The sequence below is a fragment of the Dama dama genome, chromosome 18, assembly GCF_033118175.1.
Source record: "Dama dama isolate Ldn47 chromosome 18, ASM3311817v1, whole genome shotgun sequence".
NCBI lineage: Eukaryota > Metazoa > Chordata > Mammalia > Artiodactyla > Cervidae > Dama > Dama dama.
Genome location: NC_083698.1, coordinates 94077795 through 94095934, shown reverse-complemented (window position 1 = coordinate 94095934; position 18140 = coordinate 94077795). Strand labels below are relative to the sequence as shown.

The 18140-nt window shown below is 40.0% G+C and overlaps 1 protein-coding gene across 10 annotated transcripts in view; it reads right to left on the bottom strand.

Moving 5' to 3' along the window:
* CALD1 (caldesmon 1) overlaps window positions 1-18140 on the bottom strand; it is a 227170-nt gene that overhangs the window by 34384 nt on the left and 174646 nt on the right. For 9 of the 10 annotated variants that reach the window (XM_061165844.1, XM_061165845.1, XM_061165847.1 and 6 more), the window contains 2 exons: window positions 5376-5522; window positions 691-1735 (listed from right to left, as the gene is read on the bottom strand). In XM_061165844.1, the coding sequence (XP_061021827.1) occupies window positions 691-1735; window positions 5376-5522 (1192 nt within the window). The remainder of the gene's footprint in view (window positions 1-690; window positions 1736-5375; window positions 5523-18140) is intronic. The other variant, XM_061165851.1, reaches the window with a different exon arrangement.

Sequence of the window (18140 nt, the reverse complement as noted above, 5' to 3'; positions counted from 1 at the left end):
ATGGTAAAAGAAGCAAAATGTGTGCTCGTAATCACCAACCAGTTTTAAGTTGACGCTGCCCCAGATGAATGGCTTTCTGCAAGTCTACATTAGGCTCAGGTCTACATGACGGCAAGTCAGGGTTTTGACGTTTTTTTATAAAAGGTCCAAAATGGCTCCTTTCCCTCCTTTATTACCAGTTAATTTCAAGGGGGTTATTTTTGTCTTCTTAAGATATTTCTGACCATGACTCATCATATCAGTTTCCCACCCCAACTTTTAGCATCTTTTATTAGATGCCAAACACATAGATGAGGTGAGGAGTTATGGTCCTCCTGCCTCATGTAGACCTGTGGAGAGAGGTAAGTTGTTAGAAGGAATGAGTTTAGATGCAGGTGCAGAATCATGTCAGTGCAGCACCACCACACTTGTCATCTTTGGGTTAATTCATTTTTTCTGGGATTCATAGCAATCAAGCACAGAGCAACTCACTTCTCTCTGGTTGTACCAGTAAATTTGGTTGGTGGAATATTTAGCTCTCAGTCAATTGCTCTATGCTTGCGTATTGCTATGACCTAAAAAAATGAACAGCTTGCCAAACGATTAAGCATGGGGGGCCTTAGGAATGTGGCCTCAGTCCCAAATTTGATGTGCATTACATTTCTCGCAAGTTGCAGGCATCACACACTTGGTGCAAAAGGTTTACAGTACCTGTTTCTTTGGGACAGCTGTATGAGGTTTATCTTCTTGTGCTTTCTTTTCATTGACCCCCTTCCCTGCTGTTTTCTCCTCTACCTTTTCCCCTTTAATCTTTTTCTCTTGCATTTGCCCCTTTTTCTCTTCTAGTTGCTTCTTACGTTTTTGCTCTTCTATCTTAGCTCTCTCCTCTTCCGCTGCCTTTGCCCTCTGCCTCTCCTCTTCTGCCTTCCTCTCCTGCTCCCTGATCCTGTTCCTCTCCTCTTCTGCCTTCCTCTCCTGCTCCCTGATCCTGTTCCTCTCCTCTTCTGCCTTTCTCTCCTCCTCCTTAATCCTATCCCTCTCCTCTGCCTCCCGTCTTTCTCTCTCTTGGGCAGCTGCTTGTTCTTCTGCTTCCTTTTTTGCTTTCTCCTCTGCTATTTTTCGGTCTTGCTCAGCTTTAATTCTTTCTCTTTCTTCTGCTTCCAACCTGGCCCTTTCTGCCTCAGCTCTTTCCCTGGCTTCCTCTTCCAGCTTTTCATTGTGGAGAATCTCATCTGAGCCCCTTTCCCCCTCCTCCTCGGCCTTAGGCTCATCTGCACTGATCTGCCCATTTTTCAGGGGCATTACTGTTTCCTGCTGGGTGTCTGCTGTTTTCTCTTCTACCACCACCTCTACCTGATTTTCTTCAATGCTCCCTGGCTTTGGCTTCTCTTCTTCCTCTTCCTCCTTTTCTTTCTCTTCTTTCTTTTTCTCTTCTGCTTCCATCCAATCATTCTTCTGGTGGGACTTGGTGACTATTTCCGTTTCCTCCAGCTCCTGTCTTTCCTGGCGACTTTCACTTTTTCCTTCCTTCTCCGCCGTTTCATTGTCTGTTGCGTTGTTTTGCATTCTTCTGCTGGAGAGCGACAAACTTGCATCTGTTATTGTTGGGTCAAACTCCTTCTGCCGTTCCAGGGCTTCCTGGAGGCGCTTTTGGCGTCTTTCCTCCCGCCGAGCCAGTCGCTCCAGGAGAGCAGCCTCATCATCGCCCTCCACCTGAGTGTTGGTGGTGGATGTCTTGATCTCCTCGTCAGGCACACTGGACAACAGAAACAACACCAAGGACAGCTTGCTGATTAATCGGTCAGCTGGATTCATGTACTGTGCCACATGGGAACTATAGCAGATACATAGAGAAATATATATACACACACTCCCCATATATAGCCCCATATTAGTACATTCCTGCCTGGCTTTCAATGACAGCATATGCAAACCTTTGCCCATGGTCTTTCTCTGGCCATGGTGAGTCTATTCTGTAAACAGAAGAGCTGAGTATTAATGCCCCCTGGGCACTGTGCCTCTAGCAAAAATTGATGAGCATTAGTGAATAAATACCTCAGCTCCCCTCACCTTTGGAATCAGATAGCTCCGAGGTACCTGCAGTGCACTGGATCTTAGAGCTCCCAGTGGAGTTAAGCTCCAGATACTCACAGTGGTAATTTTCTCAGAAAGAAAACCTCTATTTGGTTGTGTTGCCTTCTCTGCCTCACTTTTCCACACTGCTACTGGCTTTTCCTAGGATCACTTTACAAATAAACTGTGCTCAAATCTTTGTTTCAGAATCTGATTCTTGGAGAACCCAAATTAAGACAAGGACCAAACTGAAGAAACAAATTCCTCTCATATCATATAGTGTTCCCACATGTTGCCAAGTCATCTGGAATTCCTGATCTGGATTTCTGGAACACAAAGTACTTTGAGAGGAAGGGAGTGTATGTATTAATAATAGTGCACAGATGCTATACTATACTCAGGCTAATAACCCCCACGGTGGGGACAGCCAACTGTCCACCACAATTCATGGTCCTCCTTCCTTAGTCACATGGAAGTCATTGCCCGTCAAGTCATTGCCTAGCCCTCCTTTCTTCCTTACACCTGGGTGGGGCCACAGGACCAATAATTCCAATGAAGTATGAGCAGAAGTGTGATGTCCAGGCCAGGACAAATAAGAAGCAGAGGTACATAGTCTTCCTTTTCAACCTCTGTCTGCTGGCTAGATCAGAGGACTGAGGTTGATAGACTCACAAGTGGAAAGAAGATAGGGGACCAGTTCTACCAATCAGAAATATCCAATTTGGGAACTCATTGTTAAAGCAGCTGATGTTGCCCTAACTAATATATATATATAATATATCATCTCCATTCTTTGTCAAGATTTCCATGAGTAAAAGGTCTCTTGCCCTTCTTTTCTACAGTAGACAAAGAACAGTTAGATTTGATGTTTATAAAATAAGAAGAGAAAATCTCTAAAAAACAAACTGCAGCATGTCCATCACCATGCTCACTACTGTGGGATGCTGGCTGGACACTGCCCAAGCCAGGGGTGTTGGTCTTCACTGCAGGAAACAACTAGTCATGTGATACTAGGACTGTGACCAGAGTTGGAAAAGTATGTCTTGCAGTGTTTTGAAACTCCATCAAATTTCATGGTTCATACCAACCTTGGCCCTTTTGAAGTTCAAGTTCACTTAATTTTGGAAAAACACATTTCACCTTTAACAATAAGAAACGGCAGAGTAGAGACTAGATTTTAAATTTTCTTGGCCTTCACTGTTGCTGTAAGGCACCATGTCAATGAATTAGACACTTAAGGGTTAAACTTCTCTGAAAATGCAAATAGTTTAGAATTTAAGGGGAAAAATCTATGTATATGAGGCATTTGGGTCAACTGAATTTAAATAATTTTTAAGAGGTACCCCAAATTCCAAAATACTAGTTGGCTTAAAGAACTCTTAAGAAACACAGACTCTACTGAATCTTTTTTTGCTATTTGCTATTTATAAATCAGGACAGCTATTATCAGTAGAAGGTGAGTACCAATTACAGTTGCTTAGCCCCAAGAAGAATACTTATTCTTCATGTCAGAGGTAAATTATATGAATATGAGCTACTGAAAAAAAAAAAGAATTTTGTACTCAATCAATAGCATGAAATAACTGGTAATAGTAAATGGTGAAAGAATAGAAATACAAGCAGGAGCAAGATTTTAAAAGCAAGAAAACTACAGGCACTAGTAACTTTTTAAAGCATTGTTTATTATTCCCTAATAGCCAGATTCATGGAAGGCCTTAAAATGAAAAATGTCGTGTTTAAACTCTTTTTTTCCCATCTCCCTCAGCTCAAAAATGGAAAAGGAAGTGACGACCATACTGCTCTGATTTATAAGATTCTGATACCATCTTCCTAATAATGGTCAAGATTACTATGTGCATTTTACATGTGTTATCATCTCATTTAAATTTAACGACACGCCTAAAACAAAAATATAATTTTTATTTCCATTTAACTGAAGAAATAGAGTGAGTGAAGGGAGGGTCAGTTTGGGATTCAAAGCCAGGTGGTGAACCCCAAAGAACAAACCTCAATCTCTTGGCTATACACCCTCCCTAATTAGGAGCTACTTAGTGAGGGATGAGGTCTGTTTGTCCACCTAACCAAGAAGCTTCCTGATTGAGTCATCCCGCCAGCATTTTCACGACTGCCTTCAGAAACCTGTGTACCCACTGAAATTCACGTTAAAGAGGTCAGAAGTCTTTCCCTTCAGAATTTTCTATGTAGATTGAATGAAGGGGATTATCAAATACAGTTTCCTCCCAACATGCACAAAGTAAGAGAATCTAAAACCAAAACCACACAAAAGATCTTATATGATGATTTCATTATATGTAACCATTCCATAATTTTAAAATAAAATTATCTTTTCCTCCATTCCTTCTCAAACATCCTCATCTTTTCTGTACCTTGGAGCATATACGTGACATATACTAACTATTAGCATAATGCACTGTTTGACCTTGTATGTGTGAACTTTTAAAAGTCTCTTTAGAAGAAGTTAGGGCTTCCCTGATAGCTCAGATAGTAAAGAATCTGTCTGCAGTGCAGGAGACCCTGGGTGAGGAAGATCCCCTGGAGAAAGGAATGGCAACCCACTCCAGTATTCTTGCCTGGAGAATGCCATGGATAGAGGAGCCTGGCGGGCATAGTCCATGGGGTTGCAAAGAATTGGACATGACTGAGCAACTAACACTTGTTATAAGAAATTGAACTTACTACTAAGAGATCTCGACTTTCCTGATTTCCACCAGGACTGGTATAGAAAAAATGCAGTACTAAACTCATAAGCTTGTTTGAATAACTACATTAAATTAAACAGGATTCTGCACCTTGTAGAATATTACAGAGAACAGAGAATACTGGGTTAGGGTGTATATTAGGAAGAATAAGACATCTGCAATTCATGCCTACTTTTAAAATTCAAGTATTATCTCTGTTACTGGTAGGTACAGAGGACTGTTAAATTAATACATCTTTAGTTCAGAACAGATAACAATACCTTAAAGAAGGAATGTAAATAGTTTTCCTTATTTAAGAATATAATCAGTGATTTTTAGTAAATAAAACATTTACTAGATTACAAAGAAAATATCCTTCAACTGGGGTGTGTCCAGGGGACAGGATAGGGGGTGAGAAAAAAGGAATTCTGGTGTCCTGATGTCTAAATCAGATCAACTGTCCAGTCTGGTGAGATGCCAAGAATGGCCACACAAGAATTAGACAAGCTAGAAAGAGTGAAAGAGATTGAGTTGGGCTGAAGGGAATGCTTTGCCCAACACATTTCTTTCATCAGACAGGCTAAGAAGCAATTGAGAAATGTGCCCTTCCGAAGAGGACAGTACCTGTTCTGGGTATTGACCTCCACCTGGTCGGTCACCTGCCCCAAGGCTTCTTCTTCTTGCTTCTGCCGCAGCCTTTCCTGTCGGGCGCGGCGGCGCCGTTCCCTGGCGGCCTCTTCCTCGTCATCGTCATTCCGCTGGTAGGCGATTCTGCAACATCGAAAACACAATCTCTTGAGCCAAATGCCAACCATTTTTACCAGCTTCTTAGCAGGATCAACCCTGAACGTGACTACTTACTGAACCACAGGGTTCTCAGAGGGCGGTTCTGTTTCTTAACATTTAGAGACCTGATCTGACGAGTTTTTAAACTTGTATCTGAAAAGCATTAGTCCAATAGTTACAGAGGCTAATTGACAATGATCAAATAACAGCTTAAACTGAAAAAATTTATACAACAGCAACTGCCTTTGAAGACTGTGGGTTAGCTTATTTAGATTTCTTTACTAAGCTGATGATTAGTAAAGATTTAGAAGCAGAAATCCAAAGAATTGAACTGAAAGTAATCAAAACACTTAACCGAAAAGATTTAGCATGTTGTATGAATTATTTGTGGATACACTTTCACAAAGGTCAGAAAAGAATCAAGTTATGTTACCAAGCCAGGAATCTGGCATTAACAAGCCAAATAGCTAACTAAAAACCAGAGCAGGATATCCTCTTTGCTTGGATTTATTGTTTCCCTTGTAGCTCCTTTTCACGGAAGAAAGAAGGTGTCATTGACAGCTGAGAAGAGGCTTCACACTCAGGGCAGCACCCTCTATGTATATGTGTGTGTGCTCATTGTGACCGACTCTTTGTGACCCCATGGACTGCAACCTGCAAGGCTCCTTTGTCCATGGGATTCGCCAGGCAAGAACACTGGAGTGGGTTGCCATCTCCTCCTCCAGGGGATCGTCCTGACCCAGGGATCCGACCTGTGTCTCTTATGTGTCCTGCATTGCAGGCGGATTCTCTATCGCTGAGCCACTGGCAGTGCCCTCTATGGCCCCCTCTTTTGTTCTAAAACTGCCTTAGTGTTCCACCACCCTCACACTGGGCGCCTCATGGGAGCCTACAGGCATGTGTTAGATAGAACCTGTTGTCTAAGGCGTGCTGCGTTCCGTGGGGTCACAGAGTCCGACACGAGGCTGACCAACAACCGCAACAATGGCAGGTACAACAGGCAGAGAGGGTTTCCCAGGCATACGTGGTATTTAGCTTTCCTGGTTTATCTGAAGCAAAGAGCTATTTAGGGAAGTCATACAATCGGAATCACTAGTTAGATGTGTTTCCCCTAATATTTAATCCCAAGTAAAGAGTTGGAGCTGGAGTGCTGCAGATGCTCAGACTCAAAAGGAGAAGGCCTACGTGGTTAACCGGGCTGCTCTGCAGGGAGGTCTGTGACTGGGATACACAGCGCTGAGGAGGCACGGCAGTGCTGGGTGACCTGATGATTCCATGGGCTGGGATGGAGCTACTGTGTGCACCAGACTGCTCTTTACATTGGAGAGTTCATGTGCTTTTTTTTTTTTAACAGTGTTACTTACATATCTACAAATAGAAATGCAGATATGTAAATATTACATGCCTATCAATCATGACTAAGCTAAAATAATTTACAAGTGAAATCATACAATTTATACCAACAAAACAAACCTAACAGGACAGATGAAGTTTGCTCCTGTTGGACTTACAAACTAGGTATTTTTAGATCCGGGGCTTTATCTTTTGACTTCAATAATACAAATGCTTTGAATGTTTTTGGACCTAGGTATCTTACAAAACCAGATGAACAGTTCTGAAGGTTGGTTGGTTTGCTCTTTGCTACTTAAGAAACTCTGACTTCATACTTGCTAAAATGTGCTGGTGTGCAATATTCAAATGCCAATATAAATAAACTGTCACTTAGTAATTCTATAAAGCTGACTGGTTTATTTCCACAAATATGGAGAGAGGGGTAGTGTGATACAGTTAAAGGATAACTAGATTAATATTCAGAAAACCTGGTTTCTACAACTGGTCTCTCCCTAGCTGGCAGCTCTTTGATTAACCTGCGTTACGCTGCCTTGTCTGGAAGTGTGTCACAATCAAAAGAAATCATGGATGTGTTGTGGTAAGTCAAGCTACAGTGTAGTATTTTGTTGCTATTAGGAAAGTGCAGTGGAGGAGCTGCTTTGTGAGGAAAGATGAGTTCAATTTTAGACTTGTTGAATTCTAGGTGACAGCATGACATGATTCAAATGTTCCTTTCTAATTCAATCACATTGTAGTTTGCAGTCAAAAGCCCTTCCCAGTGGTTTGGCTTCAGTCTTCAGATTCTTGGCTTCATATTCCTTTGGCTTATTTCTCAATAGACAACTTTAACCACAGCAGGGAGAATGAGTCCTTAATGATGGCTTCCCAAGCTAATCAAACAGAAAGTCTTAATTTGCCCGTCTACATCTCTGGTTCAGCCACGAGGTCTTGGCTATTACTTGGGGCCTTCCTTTCCCAAGACAAGCAAGACACATAAAAGCTCCATATGGGACACTTTTTGCCAGAAACAAAACTATCCCCTCTCCTAAAAATGGAATCTCATTTGAAGCTCTTAATTTCACATTATACTTGAACGATTTGAGATGTTACTGTCTCTTCCCACTCACCCAATGAGCTTCATGGTGGAGACTGTTGGCTTTTAGTTCTGACACCACCGAGATCTGCCATCTGTTTTGGCCAGGTCACACTCAGTCTTCCTTCATCTCAGATTCCTCACTGGAGGAGTGACCTTGAACAACTGGATCATCTCCACTGTCTCTTCTGACTCTTTTAACTTCCTATGGCTTACAATTTACCATTGCGTTGCAATGGTAGACTCTTGTCTAGGACATGCAATTGCCAGAGCTAAATTTTTGAGGACACTTATTCATTTTCAAATGTGTTTTATTGTGGTAAAATATAATATAAAATGTACTATTTTAACCATATTTAACTGTACAGTTAGTTCAGTGGCGCTGAGTGTATCCACACTGTCATGTAGCTCTCACCATTATCTATCTCCTGAATGTTTCACCTTCCTAAAGGGAAACTCTGTCCCCATTAAACACTAACTCCCAATTCTCCTTCCCCACCCCCTCACCCCCGTTCCCTGGCATCTACCAGGGTACTTTCTGACTCTATGAACTTGACTATCCTAGATATCTTGTATATGTGGAATCAAACAGTATTTGTCTGCACCTAAGTGTATTGGGGCTTCCCTGGTAGCTCAGCTAGTTTAGAATCTGCCTGCAATGCAGGAGACCTGGGTTGGGAAGACTCCCTGGAGAAGGGATAGGCTACCCCCTCCAGGATTCATGGGCTTCCCAGTGACTCAGATGGTAAGGAATCCGCCTGCAATGTGGGAGACCTGGGTTCAATCCTTAGGTTAGGAAGATCCCCTGGAGGAGGGCATGGCAACCCACTGCAGTATTCTTGCCTGGAGAATCCCATGGATGGAGGAGCCTGGCGGGCTACAGTCCATGGGGATGCAAAGAGTCAGACACGACTGAGTAAGCACAGCACAACAATGTGTACTGGGATGCATTTTTTTATTTTTTATTTTTATTTTTTTTACTGGGATGCATTTTTAAGGTTAGCTTCATTCATGCCCTACAGATTGTACCTTTCTTTTTTCTCTGTGCTATATAGTAGGTTCTTAGTAGTTATCTATTTTATACATATGTCTATTAATAAAGAAACATGTTAAAATTGTTTTCAAACTTCAAAACAAAAAAGGAGACAAAATGATTTCATGGTATTTTGAATCAGAATGTGCCCAGTTGCTGGCTCAATGACTTATCAGTTGACTTTATATGTGAAATTGTGTCCATGCCAAATGACTTGATATGTGTGCAAATTCTTTGAAAGTGAACCTCCCTACATCTGCCCTCCAAGGTCAGAGCACACAGTGGCTGCTTAGCTTTCAGGCCTCTCCCACGACAACTACCCTTCATACTACTACCAGAGACTTATTACTTTTCTTTCAAAATTGAAAAAAACTTAATTGTTAAATTTTTTTCTGGCTCCAAAAGTAACATGCATTTATTGTTTTCTTAAACCAGGCATTAAAAAATGTATAAAAGAGAAAGCAAAAATCAATTTCCTAATCACACCACTCAGATATGAACATGGTTAATATTCAGTGTATTCTACCAGAACGTCACCTATCTTTACATGAAAGTGTTAGTGTCTCAGTCATGTCCAACTCTTTGCGACCCCATGGACTGTAGCTCACCAGGCTCCTCTGTCCATGGCATTCTCCAGGCAAGAATACTGGAATGGGTTGTCATTCCCTTCTCTAGAGAATCTTCCTGACCCAGGGATCGAACCCAGGTCTCCTACATAGCAGGCAGATTCTTTACCATCTGAGCCACAAGGGAAGAACTATGCATGCATAGATATTTTAATTTTTAACCAAATAGGATCATGAGATATACATTATTTTAGAAACAATTTCTTTAATTTACCTTATTTATTACTACGTTAACACATTAGCAAAATATAATTTTCAACAGCAACACAGTATTTTTTGACTGGATGTATGTAGTAGATATATGTATATGGATGTACTATAATCTATTTAACCAGTTTTCTACGGATGGGCAGTTAAAATTTTTCCAAATTTATGATCTTAGAAACAATGCTACAAAGGGCCTCACTATAGATATACTTTTACCACGTGTTCAATTATTTATCTAGGAAATGTTCTCAAAAGTTAGAATTTCTGAGTTTAGGAGTATGCTCATGTAAAGGCTTTTTGATACACATTGACGAACTGCCCTCCAGAAAGATATGTCACATGTGAGTGTTAATTTCACCATAACAAGAACTTACTCAAAAAGACAGATGAGAACACAGCATCCTTAATAAACCCACATGATAGGACAACTGCGTTAGGCTTTGGTTAAAGACAAAATGTTAACATTTCTGATTTTCCACACACCACATTTACATGTATTGAAATGCTGCTGACTAGTAAAAATCATACCTAACCATGCACTGGGTTGCAAAACGAAAGCATAACAATCCATTTGTTCTTTCTGTGAAACCTCAGCAGATGATGGCAGTAACCAGTCTACTGTATCCTATACTACAAAGATAATTGATGTTCCCAGATGATTCACAAGCAGCGGAGTTCCTCTGAATCATCTGAGAAAGATTAAACTATGTTTATTAGAGTTTTAATCAGATGCATTTTATTAAAAAATGAGTAATCCCAAATGATTACTTGATAAGGGTGAAAGAGGAGAGTGAAAAAGCTGGCTTAAAACTCAACATTCAAAAAACTAACATCATGGCATCCAGTCCCATCACTTCATGGTAAATAGAAGGGGAAAAGGTGGAAACAGTGACAGATTTTTATTTTCTTGGGTTCCAAAATCATTGTGGATGGTGAGCGCAGCCATGAAATTAAAAGACACTTGCTCCTTGGAAGAAAAGCTATGACCAACCTAGACAGCATATTAAAAAGAAGAGACATCACTTTACTAAAGAAAGTCTGTATAGTCAAAGCTATGCTTTTTCCAGTAGTCATGGTACAGATGTGAGAGTTGGACCATAAAGAAGACTGAGGACTGAAGAATTGATGCTTTTGAATTGTAGTGCTGGAGAAGACTCTTGAGAATCCCTTGAAAAGCAAGGAGATCAAGCCAGTAAATCCTAAAAGAAATCAATCTTGAATATTCATTAGAAGGACTGATGCTGAGGCTGAAGTTTTAATACTTTGGCCACCTGATGTGAAGTGCCAACTCATTGGAAAAGACCCTGATGCTGGAAAAGATTGAAGGCAAAAGGAGAAGAGGCCAGCTGAGGATGAGACGGTTAGATAGCATCACTGACTCACTGGATATGAGTTTGAGCAAACTCTGGGAGATGGTGAAGGACAGGGAAGACTGGTGAATGCAGTCCACAGGGTTGCAAAGAGTTGGACTCAACAACTGAACAACAATAACAAAATCTCAAGTGATAAGGAAAGCACCTCTTATTAAATGAAATGTTCAATTAACCAGAATCCATGACTTTCCCACCCAGGCTGGGTGTAAGCAGGTTTACTTTGGAGTATTATGCTTTGTTTCTGGGTAACTGCCTTTCCTCATGTTTTAGAGAACACTTGGAGAAAGGTGTGATTAATCTTACTGCAAGGAAGGCAAGTGCTGAGGGCAGCAAAATGGCACATCAGATGTCTGGGCGAGAGATGATCTTTGTGTGTGTGTGTGTGTGTGTGTGTGTGTGTGTGTGTGTGTGTGTGTGTGTGTGTGTGTGTGTGTGTGTGTGTGTTGTGTACGAGTAAGTGTTGACCAGTCTCAAAAGTCAATAGTAATTACATGATGTTATTTGATTGTGTCAGTGGTATGATAAAAGCAGAAAGGACTGGCTTTTCTTCCATTCCCAGAACCATTGCCTAAATATCCTGGTGTTATATTATAAGAAAAAACAGATCTATGCACTGGGAAAACTCTCTTGGAATGCTGTGGCTTTCACACCAAAGACTTTTTAAGTCTTTACCACCAGACTTCTATTGCCTCAGTGTATTCAAGTAACACGGTAATCATGTTACAAGCTGTGCCTTTTAGATAGAAAGTTCAAATAAATAAAAGTTTTGCAGACATGGCGAATAATGAAACCACTGAGGACTCAGTGTCTTTACATTTGGCTGGACCAGGGTCTAAATGTATCCTAGAAGAAAGAGGAAGCAGCAGAGGCTTCCGCAGTCAGATACTGGAGCGGGCCACTAGCTGTCAGCTTGCCCCAGTGTCCCCTGCATCCCATCTTCTCCAGCAAACACTTCTCCAGACTTGCTCAACATTGGCAAAATCCTTTTTATGATTTCATCTACAGTTTAGAGTTTTTTTTAACCCCATGTTCTCCATAGTTAGAAAAATACTACTCTCATTTCCTTTGATTTTTTTCTTAAAAAAAAAAAAAAAAAAAAAAAATTTTTTTTTTTTTTTTTTGCTATTTTCTGATTTGAGACTCTAGTACATGATCCTTAAACTTTCAAGTAAAAATGCTGGCAATAACATTTTATTAACAAGATCTCTTATCAGGAAACCATGTTTAAAAATAGAACAAGAAAAAATAATAACTAGTTTTATGAGGGGGCTGATTTTATTAAAAGTTAAAGAGAACTACAGAAAAGATTTAATTTTCCATATCTTATAGCAGTAGTTAGTAACATTTGAGGAATGTGAATCCCTTTAAAATATCAAGAAAAAATAAAATATTATGACAATTGCTTATACATTTGTTATCTATTAAAAATGTCTTATAAAGTGCCTGTAAATTAACACTGTATAGAAAGGAATCTGTATTTTATAAAGCAGTGTATTAATACATATTTGGAGAACAGTTTTTCATACTTTAAAAAATTATATATCAGACTACAGAAAACACTTGGTGTGGATATGAACTTGGGACTCTTTCAGTAATTTCATTGCTAGAGAACCATTGGTGTATAGAAGATTACCAGAGTGCCACTGAACAGACTTGGACTTGTCCCCTTCAAGCCCTTTTGCATCCTTTAACATTCCTTGTTCTTGGTAAGCACACATGCAGACCCACTGATTAAGTGACAAAAACCTCGGGGAAAACAAAAGGCTCAAGGCACTAAAATGAGGCCTGTGTACAAAAGACTTAAACAGAGCTCATTCAGATAAAAATTTCCAAGTCTCTCTGTGTCCCTTGATTGTTTCTGCCACATTCCTCTACTTTAAAAAGAGAATGTTGCACCTAAAATTCCAACAGAACAAATAAATTCGCTACCTGAAAGAAGGACTCCTACCAGTAGCTCATCATTTGTGGATTCACAGTAAGTTGCAGACCAGTAGACACTTAGCTGAACCCCAAGTTCAGCTTTCATCTCCCTGTATCCCTCCACAACTCTGCTTTCATGCAAGGAGTCATCTGATAGAAGGTGGTGCTGACTGAAAAAGATTCCAGGTGGGAACTGAAATACTCAACCCCAAACATGATCTTGCCCCCAGTTTTCTGCAGCTGTACATTCCCCACGCAGGCCAGACTCAGGAGGAAGACAGCCTGGGGTTTAGCCACAAAGGCCAACTTCTTAGTCAATTACATTTCTTTGATTTCCATCATTCTTGGTTCTGACAATGTCATTGTCTTGACCTGGTTTTACAATGGTGTCCAACTTAGAGCTAAAACCTCCTATGGGCTGAAAATGTACCCATCAGCTATTAGGAGGCAGAATGATTCATACATACTTTCAGTATTATTTTTCATGTACCAAAAAACCCCAGTGATTTTTTTTTTTTTTCATAATATGAAATGCAAGCGATTCTCCAAACATATCCAGTTAGTTCTGTGAATTGCTCAAATGTTCTCAGTAAAACTTCGGGCAATGCTGTGATCAGGAGGGAAAAAATCCTGAGCTACTGAAATGAGCCATATTTGCTCTACAGATTTATTGTGTATTTGAAAGTTAAAAAGAGGTTTATAGATACATTCCAGGCTCTTAAATATGATTTTGTTTATATGTGGTATCTGTAAAATGTTGTGGCTTCATTTAATGCACATGAGGTCCAATTCTGAATGTTTTTCCTTGGATTCCTTAAAAGAAAGGCATTGAAAATTACAGTGGAGGAAAAAAATCAAGAAAATAAAAGTATTTTCAGGTCAGAATATGTTTAGAAATGGATTAATAGCCAATAGTCAATTGGTCTATTAGTAATTAACGCAGGCCAAAATGAAAGACAGTCCCTCTCATTTAGAATATGTGTGTGTGTGTGTGTGTGTGTGTGTGTATTTTTTTTTTTTTTTCTGGTAGGGAAAGTAAAAATATGCTGAATTTCACTGTAGGATTCATTGCTATGTCAGGGTATGCCTTTTGTGGGAGTGCTGGCATGCAAGGGGATATGATACTCTGAAGAAGTTTACTTAGGAAGAAAGGTATGTCCTACCCCATCTCCTCATACACACATTTGAGAATTACTAAGTTTGCAAACCAGCCATAAATTTTGGTTCTCAGTAGTGAGACACTGTGTGCTTGCACACTTCAGGGTTCTCGTATATGTTGTCACCACAAGTCATCACCACCAGCCTACCATATGCTGTATATAATGGTGATGGCCATAATCAGATGAGTTTCTATAACCACAGACCATGATGGGGAAACGTTTGTGGCAGAACACAGTAGAAAGAAACAACCATCAGGCAGTGGGAGAAGAATCTCTTCACTTGCTTCCTCACACTCTCGGAGCAGGCTGGTTCTTAGAACCGTTTAACTGTGACGTCCTGTCAGACAAATAGATCGGGTCTGATTGATCACATATCGGGGAGTACGGGGAGTTCTGATTGTGACTCAGGTGTATATGGCTGAGGGCTTATGTGAACACAGTTCTCAGAATGGTCCCGCCCTGGCAGATTCCTAAGCTTAGAGACTCACTTCTGAATTGATACACAAGGTCACAGGAAAGTTTTAAAAGATGAACTCCAATTGTTTGGGATCGGTATTTTAAATTAAAAAGATGTTTAGCATGAAATATATTTTACCTATGAATGAGTGTATAGTACATGACCACTTGAAAGAAAAATAGTGAAACAAATACCATGTGCCTTCCACCCAGCACCAGCACCCTGGAAAGCCTTACGTGCTCTTCTTCAATCCCATCTGCCTCTCTTTTTTAATGCCTCCAAATAACCTTTAGCCTGAGTTTTTCTTAATTATTTTCTTGCTTTTCTTTGTAGTTTTACCCCAACAGATGTATCCCTAAACAATTTGGTTTTCAGTTTTGCCTTCTTAGAACTTCATATAATCATACTGTATGAATCCTGTGATTAGTTTCTTTTACCCAATAGTATGCCTCTGAGATTCATCTATATTTATATAAATAGCTGTAGTTTATAATGACAGATGAGACATAGGTTTCCCAAACATTTCTTGAGATTCTAGTTTGGATGAGATAAATGTCTAATTTTTTATCCAATGGGTGCCATGTTTTTTTAAAACTCCACAGATGGTTGGTGATATTCAGTAGAAATAAAATGAATAGAATCAGGATTTCTTTCTTTTTGAATTGCTATTTTTTTCACATTTTTTAAAAGAACAATGCTTCTGTCAAATCTATTAAACACGGATTTTGGAGGGATAATTCCATGGCAGTTTCCTGAGATAAAGTAATTCTATTTATTCTGTCACGAACAGGACTGAATTTGCACCACTCCCACGATCCCACCCTATTCAAACAATAAGCTTGGTCAAATACAGTTCAATTTTTAATTTATAAATGTTTAGAAAGTGTAGTTATGGAAAGAGAAGGTTGATGATGGAGAAGATATTTTACTTCTTACTTGATAATTCAAGTTAAGCTTTGATTTGAAATGAATGACAAGGAGTAAGAGAAATGTTTAAGTGGCCAGTAAGATAATTAAAATAAAGCAATCAAACTTTCCTCTCTTAACTCTAATTTGAAATTCAACTGGTATAAAATGTGGCTGGGGGATAAACCTAATTATTACTTGTGTTTTCATAAACATTACTTTTTCTTCATCCTCAACCTAGGATTCTTTGTCGAGTAAGAATCTTAAATAAAATATGATCATTAATAAACTCAGACTTTTTAAAATGCTATCAGTCAAGAGTAAAATCTGACTTGGGGCTGTTTCCTGATGTAGCTATGAAAGGACAATCTTGTTTTAATGTGCATAATAGATGTGGACAATAAATCTTGGGCTTAGGTAATTTATTTTCGAATAAGACATGATAAAATAATTCATCTGACCCAGGTACCCATGACTGGCAGTGCTACATCTTGCCAGTTCTTTCTCTTGCATGTAGGTCTGAACGTGGATATACAACTGATTGAAAAAAAAACTACCTGAGAGCAGGGTGCAGGGAAAATCCAACCCAAAGGCCGATTTGGATGCATCTACATCTGACCACAGATATATAAGCAAGCAGAGTCTTTTCACAGTCAAAAACAATCTCCTAGAAGCAGAAATTTCCATTGCCATCTTCAAATGTGAATATATGAACTCATTTTAGATGAGTCTTAGTGTGATCTAGAAATTCACATATTACCCCTAAATTTGAAATACTTGTATGATGCAGTACAAAGGCCCATAATTCCACATGGTGGGGCTTTGAATTATGGTACTTCTATCACATTGCTAAACATCGGACAAAAGAAACAAAGTGATTGGAAAAACAAAAACAAGATGTCCTTAAGAGGAGAGGATGAACCTGTGAGTAATTAGAAGGAATTCTTGTAAGGGAAAGCAGTATTTCAGACATGCTGATGCAAATGGCACATGGCGTGTGGGTACTGCTATCTGAAGTCACGTGTCCTGTGTCAGCTGAGAGGATTCTCAGCATCCTCTCTACATAGGCAGTGCTTAATGCAGGGAAATTTATGGGTAATGGATTTTCATAACAGGCCTTTTATGATCTCCTCCTCCCCCCCAAAAGTGCCCTCTGGAGCTTTCCTGCTTCCACTCTCATTTTTCTTAATTGGAAAAAGATTCAGTATTCATTTCCTCTTTTCTAGCACTCTCTTGGCTCCATTTCCCTCTGGGTGGCATGGCCTCCCATCACCACCCCTCCTTTCTCTCCCTCCTCTCTTCTTCAGAAACAGAAAGCTTAAATATACTGATAGATACGACACTAGAGCATTGTTTCTGGCAACTCTGGGGAGTGAAGGGACTTTTATAACAAGGAAGCACATTTGAGGGGTGATTACGACCTCCCCAACTCTAGAGGTACCACACAACCTTGCCTAACATCTGTGGGCTTCCCAGGTGGCACTAGCAGTGAAGAATCTGCCTGCCGACAGAGGAGATGCAGGCTTGATCCCTGAGTCAGGAAGATCCCCTGGAGTAGGAAATGGCAACCCACTCCAGTATTCTTGCCAGGATAATCCCATGGACAGAGGAGCCTGGCGGACTCAGTCCATGGGGTTGTAAAGTCAGACATGACTGAGTGCACACATACCCACACCTAACATCCAGCTGGCTCATAGCTTCCTTGCCTATGCTAGGACCACAGAGTTTTGTTTACAAGTAGTAGCAAGTAGAAAGACAAACTTTGGATAGAGACAGGAAATGGAAAATGAAAGGCCAAATCCTGAAGCTTGGACCTGTGGGAAGAACACTTATTCTTGCAGGGGACTTGGGAGCCAACAACTGCCGATGGGCCCAACCTCCCTACTGTTAGGAAAAGAAGTCAAAGGGTCTGCTCTGTGCTTAGTGGATCATCTTCCCCAGTCAACAGAAATCCTACCTATGCTGGGACCTGCACCATGGGGAAGGGATAAAGCAGACACCTTTTTGTTGTGATTTGGTTAAAGAGCCAGCCTGACCAAACCAAACCAGATAAAAACCTTCTTCCACAGTTAAAGTTAATAGCAGACCCCTATAAAAATGTGAACACTTAAATAGTTAATGTAATATTAAATAGCTAAGCTCCCACATTTATGTGTGTTAATAGAATTAAAATCACCAACAGCTTAAGAATCAGACAGCCAGGGCTCTGAGAGAGGGGGACATGAGCAATAGCAACATTCTTGGATAGCACTTAAACTGCTTGAGGTACCTGTCCAGTACCTGAAGATTGATATCCCAACAGCAGAGTGTAAACCAACAAGGCTTATGCAATCTTCTGAGTAGACACTAGTGCAATCACTAGTTCTTTAAAACTGTTACCTAGTATAGGAGGCACTGCTTCAGTAGGGGAGATAACCAACTTAAAAAATATATTTTTAATTACAAATTACAAAGTTACAGCATTGGCACTGGTTTATAGGTTTCTGAAAGTGTGTT